The sequence below is a fragment of the Cydia splendana genome, chromosome Z (assembly GCF_910591565.1).
Source record: "Cydia splendana chromosome Z, ilCydSple1.2, whole genome shotgun sequence".
NCBI classification, from domain to species: domain Eukaryota; kingdom Metazoa; phylum Arthropoda; class Insecta; order Lepidoptera; family Tortricidae; genus Cydia; species Cydia splendana.
The window spans coordinates 34,664,487-34,671,095 of record NC_085987.1 but is presented as its reverse complement, the minus strand read 5'-3'; the positions used below and the strand labels follow the sequence as shown (position 1 = coordinate 34,671,095).

At 39.0% G+C, this 6,609-nt stretch overlaps 1 protein-coding gene across 1 annotated transcript in view; it reads right to left on the bottom strand.

Moving 5' to 3' along the window:
• Nucleotides 1–905: 905 nt before the first annotated feature.
• Nucleotides 906–6,609, bottom strand: part of LOC134803950 (facilitated trehalose transporter Tret1-like) — a 31,995-nt gene continuing 26,291 nt past the window's right edge. Inside the window, exons 9-14 of the mRNA XM_063776781.1 lie at nt 4,955–5,164; nt 3,292–3,357; nt 2,695–2,802; nt 1,813–1,958; nt 1,282–1,402; nt 906–1,044 (exon numbers count right to left, since the gene is read on the bottom strand). Coding sequence (XP_063632851.1) covers nt 961–1,044; nt 1,282–1,402; nt 1,813–1,958; nt 2,695–2,802; nt 3,292–3,357; nt 4,955–5,164 — 735 coding nt within the window. The 3' untranslated portion in view covers nt 906–960. The remainder of the gene's footprint in view (nt 1,045–1,281; nt 1,403–1,812; nt 1,959–2,694; nt 2,803–3,291; nt 3,358–4,954; nt 5,165–6,609) is intronic.

Below are 6,609 nucleotides of genomic sequence, written 5' to 3'. Positions count from 1 at the left end.
TCCAGAAGCCAAACTAGATAACTAGAAGCTGTCAATTTATGGTCCAAAATCAAGTCGAAACTTCGAAAGTTTTCGTTTAGGTGGCGCTATTAATTCAATGTAGTGGTTCTATGGCTAAATATTTTTATATACAGGGTGATTCAGGAGACGTGAGCAGGACTAACACTGCTCATATCGTTCATTATAAGCAACTGTTTCGTATCAGTATTAGTAAGGTTAACGTTAATTTTCTAGTCGTGTTGAAAAAAAAAGTTATTAATTTTTTTACGACATGCATGGTCACCCTAAAATTAGAATACTAAACTACCGATATTCTGTGTCAAATTGAATGTCATTACTGTCTTCACGGTCTGGTTACTTTTGAAAACTCGTATCTCACTCAAGTTTGACAGTTTATTTTCTTCGTAATCAAAATGCCATTACGGTTAAAGAGGTTTTATGTTTATTAATTAGGTCCTGTAGGGTGACCATGATTGCTGAGAATTAAATTTGCCCTCACCAAAAAGTTAAAAAATAGGAAAAAGTGTTGTTGTTTCTCCTAAATACGACGGTGATCGATCAATTATCAGTTACTGAGTGTGCAGGATCAGTCCTGCTCACGTCTCATGAATCATCCTGTATAGAAGAATAAACTGACACAAAAGCAAATAAAAATTTAGTACCTACGTATACCTACTTAATTACGTCTTGAAGTTGCGGACCACACTAAATAAATGTATTTTCTTTCTTCTTTTAGAACCTACTGTATCAACTGTATGGGTGGTTTTACGGTGGCTGTTCTGGCCTTGGTTCATCTCAATCTAGTCTGAATTTATTCGCTGAAAAAGTGATTACCACCCCTTTTTTACCACATTTCATTTACCCACCTAGGTACATGATTGATTAGGTTAAATTAAAGTAACCGATTAGGATTAAATTTCTGTAATCTCAATAGAATCAATCTCTACAACAATACAATTATTACATATGCGTATCATCGCCCTCAAACGTTGGATTGCTGGCACCTTTGAGATTATGAGACATTGACACTTCCTTCGTTTTTTTCTGAAACATAAGATGCTCGAGTTATTTAGGTACGAAACTGAAGATGAGGATTGAAAATTATGAATTTCTGCTCTACAAACAACTCGGTAACCGAGTAGGTACGAGTATATACAAACTTTTGGGTATTCGATATCGTACCTTTATGAAGTAATAAAAAGTCAATGATGTTAATACATATCACATAATATACGTAGGTACCACAAAGAATAGATGGTTATGTAAAAATTATTCACTTACCGGAGGTTTATATACCTCGTTGCCGAGCTTCTTAATTCCTGCGAAGTGATTTTCTATATCACCCAACTCTTTTCCTTCAGTTTCCGGCAGAATAAAATACAACACCAAACACCCAGTTAAACTGAAAATAAAAACAACTAGGTAAAGTTAAGGTGGGCTCGTACCTTATCATTTTAGAATGTTAGGTACTCATTTTATATTGCATCAATATGTTTATAGTGTAAGGCGTGCCAATAACAGTCAATGACTTAACATTTATAGCAGGAATTATAAGTTTACATGGTATAAATATGAAAAAAAAAAAAACGAAATAATACCTATACAAACGACACTTGGGGCTATATATGTACGTGAACCATAAACTTTGACGACCATTTTAAACCAACAACATAAGTAGTAGAAATGTTATGCATACCCCGTAAAATTAGTTAAATACCGATTATTTTGCGGAAAAAAAACATTCGGCCTGCAAGTTTTTAGTTCCTATACTAACTTCCGAGTCTCATGGTGACGTTATGTGAGAAAACTTACCTTACTGCACCATAGAGGCCATACGTGCCACGGATTGATATGCTGTCCAATAAGGCAACATACAACCTGTTGGTTAGGAAGCCGAAGATGTAGCCGGCGCCACTGGCGAGGCCGGCGCCTCCTGATCGCGTCTTTGCGCTGAATACCTAGACATCAAAATCGAATGCCACACATAATGTACAAAAACCACCACTTTTTTATCGTTAAATAATAATGAGTATAATGACAGATGACAGATAATAGTTCATATAATATGCTATTATCATTGACGTATATCTAAGGACTGGCCTTACGGGCAATAAGAATGGGGCATGAATGGGGCCAGTACAGCGGTATGACACAGCTACAACGCGATTGGTTGATGAGTTCGCATCACGCGCGCGATTAGTCGCAATTAGTTGCGTTAGACTGCACGATTGGCTAGAATTCGTGAGTGATACCGCTGAACTAGTACCATTTTTAATGCCCGTAAGGCCCGTCCTTAGATATTATACGTCAATGGCTATTATTAATGAAAAAAATGGTCATGGAAGTACCTGGCTCACGGTCTATTACCTAAGAGAGATGAGGTAGTTAAAGCAGTGCGACAAGTTGGATAATGGATTTAATACGTAGGTGTAGGTACCATTCAGTCGTAAAAGTGCATGGCGAATTTATCAATGAATTCATTCATAATTTCTCTATGCAATTTCGCAGCTCACTGTACATCATAGGACTCAAAACTAACCCCTGTGGAATTTAATTGCTACCTCATCCTCTTTCATAATTTTAATACCTAGCCTAGGTAACGTAGTTATAACTTATAACAAATAATAAATCAAATCAAGGTAAGGATTGAATTACATATGTAATATAATAATATAATAACATAGGTAATATTACCTCACCAATAAGAATCCAAGGCAGTAACCTGATCCCCGTGTGTGTAATGAAGGCGAGCATCAAGAGGAGGCTTGTGGGGATCCACGAGTAGCCCGACATTATACTCCTCTGAAATTACAGTATCTCATTTAGCACGATATTTATATTGCTTTACTTATATAAATGACGATAAATACGCTAAATATGTACCCATGTCAAAAGAAAAAATGTGTAAAAGCAGGTAAGTACCTAATTTGGACTTATTTAGCCTGTAAAAGCGACTTGATTATAATGATTATAGAATTCAAGGTATGTTTCATACTTTTATAAGCTGTCCCCAAGAATAATTAAATTAATCCCTTACTGCTGTAATAAAATATTTGTTTCAATTAGAACTTTAATAGCTGTTAATGGGGTTGAATATTATATCCGCCATATACCTATGGCTTCGTATGCGGTAAAGGGTTAAGTAAATTGCCCGTCAAAGAACTTCGTGTCATGTCTACGTTCAGGTACTTTCAGTTTCTTGCAAATATTGGCCGAACCTTGGAATAGGTCTACTTAGTAAAAAAAAGAGCTGCCGTCGTTAGATTTAACAAGGCTCTATGATTAACTTACTGCTATGTCACTGTCGAGAGTTCCGTTCACACCAGTGTCAGCAATAGATTCCGCTGAGATACTATGCTGTAAGGTAAAAAAAAACTGTAGGTACTCAAAAACATTATGGATAAATAATGGACATGATTAATTGATTAAGTATATTGATTATTAATAAGCGAAGAATAAATGTCCCTGTATAGCCTGTATATTAATAATGTGATGTGATTAATTCGTTTCCTGACCCACATATAAAGTTAGTAAGCGTATGCAACAGTGCCAACAGTGCATCCTTTTGGAGACATGGACTCCAAGGTAACCAGGTGCTGTGTCCATAGTACACCTACTAGGCGTCACAAACCCGGTTTCACCGAAATCGAAAAAACCGGCTAAACCGGGTTTACAGCCAATTGCAAAAACCGGGTTTTCACTTTGACGAAACCGGCTTTTTCGAGTTTTTCGATTTTACAGTTTTATATAAGTTAATTATTTTGAAGAGCAAATAAAAAAAAAACAATACATTATACGCACTAATTGTATAAATAAACAGCTTTTTAGTCTCCAACGTTATATCTATTTGCGCAGTTTTGCAGATAGGCTGGTTAGGTGCACCTTGAAGTTGAGGCTATCCAGGATGCTTCGAAGATATTTAGGAAGGAAGCTGTGTCGGAGAAGATTGCCCCTGAATTTTACTCTCAGCTCCAGGTGAAAGCAGGACACCTCGGTCTTGGAAGTACTGGGGCACAAACGCTACCGAGAGAATTAGTCATCTAATAGATTCAGGTCCTTTTCCAGGGTATTTTGACCCATTTCCAAGCTGTCTTCTTGTGTCACATACAAGGGCCAGGTCATCAGCATAAGCAAACTTCCGCGAGGTGCTGTTAGGCAGGATACGACTCAACCATCGCTATTTTCAGACCACTGACAACAAATACTAGGCGATATTGAGAGTGTCGAAAATCCGCTAGCATGTACCGCTCAGAGGCCAGTAGGCCACTGAGGTACCATCTATTGCTCTCGTTGTGAAGACTAGGTCCGGGTTGTGGTCACGTCTCCATCGAGCTGATTTGAACGTTCCATTGCCTTTGTTAGAAACGGCTAAAACAGTGTTGTTGATATCTGCCCAGTCCATGATCGCCTCCCCGTTGGCGTCAGAATTCCTATATCCCCAGCTGGTATGTATTGTGTGTATGTTGTGGAAGAATTAATATTAAAGCATCGATCCTAAAAATACTTGCTTATTTTACAAATTATACGTAAAATCGAAATCACCGAAAAAATCGGAAACCCGGTTTTGCTGTTTCATAAAAACCGAAAAACCGGTTATCTAAAATACGCACGGTTTTGTGACCCCTAACACCTACCTACTTGTACAGCGAACAGGGGGTAGGTATGAAAATGACAGCTCAAGAAATGGTGAGAATGTGGATTAATTCGTAAAACGTTGAAGAAGCAAAATATCACAAGCCAACTGAAACAATGTTGTATTGTTTCCTAGAACACTTTTCAAATACTTCTTCTTCTTCGTTACACTCTTGACAGAGTGGTCGTGGTCATTTGTAGACTTTTGAGCGACTCGTTTAACGACACGTCGCCATTCCTCCCGTAGAGCTGCTTTCCGTGAGCATTCGCTTACTGTGGCCGACACACTGGCTTTGATTTGGTCGATCCATCTCATACTTACAATTTGTATATAACCGTCGTATGCCGCTACGAGTACGCAACAGATCCCCGCTCCCAGCGTGGAGAACACAGCCAAGGGACGTTTCCCCGTGTAGTGCACCAGCGCCACGCACGCCCCGGAGCCCAATATCTGCACGACGCCCAGGATCAACGTGGCGTAGTACTTGTCTATCGGAGCTTCTAACATCTGGAATATGGACACCGCGTATGTCTGCGCGAGCCCATGCAAACAAATTAGGTACATATTATGATGAACAATTAAATATTTAATAGCGTTCATTTGGGTTTGATTTGTACTTCCTTTTAAAGTTTTACGGTTAGTTGTTTCCTCCGGTACCTACTCTCGGTAGCAAAGTATGTTTAACCCTCGTGCCTTGAAGCTCTCGTAAAGCTCAAGATTCCACTTGTCGATTATGGAATCTTTCGCTTGCTTTAAATTTAATTTTAAACTCCTCATACTAATATTGATACCCGCGGTTAAAACAAATACCTAACTATTGTTTTGCGAATTGGTGTACTTAATCTGTATCTATTCTATATAACAAGAGTACATTAGGTTCAGAGCTTATAAAATAATTTGATTTGTTCCCTAGTTGTTGAAGAGCTCATTACGTTCGGTATTTATCCGTATGCAAACTATTGTAGTCCGCGGTATTTAGTATTAGAAGAAACTGATAACATGTCTGGGATTGAGTGGTTTTTATTATGTTTATGTTTTATCTCAACAGAGTATAAGGATAAGTAAACAAAATACGAATGTTTCAGACGTCTGTTAAGATTGTCAACGCTGGCTTTATCACTCAACCCAGGTGGCAATCTCCTCGTCGATGACATAATCTCAGATCTCAGTCTAGAAAAAGGGGAAAATTGACATAGGCAGTGGCGGATTTGCAGTCTTTGCCGCCCTAGGCCCCAGGCCCTGTAGCCGCCCCCCTTTCTCAGCATCAGCACCCATCATATTGACTACATTTAGGTCAGGCAACAAAAAGGTATAGAGGGAAATGCTTGGGACGCATTTTTAACTTAGTAACTTTGTTTGGACTCGTAGGCCCTTGAGCGGGCGGGGGTAGGGGGTTTGAAGGTCCCATTTTTCGGTTTTTCGCTTATAATATCTCAGAAACTATGCGTCCTTGTGACATGATCATTATGCAAAATGAAAGCTGATTAAATTTGCTACAAGTTTGATACAGTCGAGTTTTTCGACCGGTAAGTACCTAGCTTGTTTAGTTTTTGAGATATCCGCTCTTGAACGTCTGTAATTTTGCATTACATTTCCTACAATTATTATTATTGTGTTCACGGTGCTCACGAGGAAAGGAACCCGAAAGATTTTAACAGTTTATTGGGTAGTTTTATTTATTACTAATCATATTTAAAGAGTAAAATGTCCTTTCAACTTTGACGTATGACTCCACACTTCGCGCCAAGATGGCTGAAAAGCGTTAGCTGATCGAGTTAAACTGTCATTTATCTACAGGGCCCTCGACACTCGTGCGCGAATCGCGGAGCGAAGCCGCGAACGCGAGTGTTGCGTCGATTTCGCAGATTGTTCACGCCTTCGCGCGTTCGCGCGAACTAGCAAGACTTCACGTTACACACTATTCTGACTTGCTCCGTTGACGCGGGCCGAAAAACCGACTAAAAACGGGGAACAAG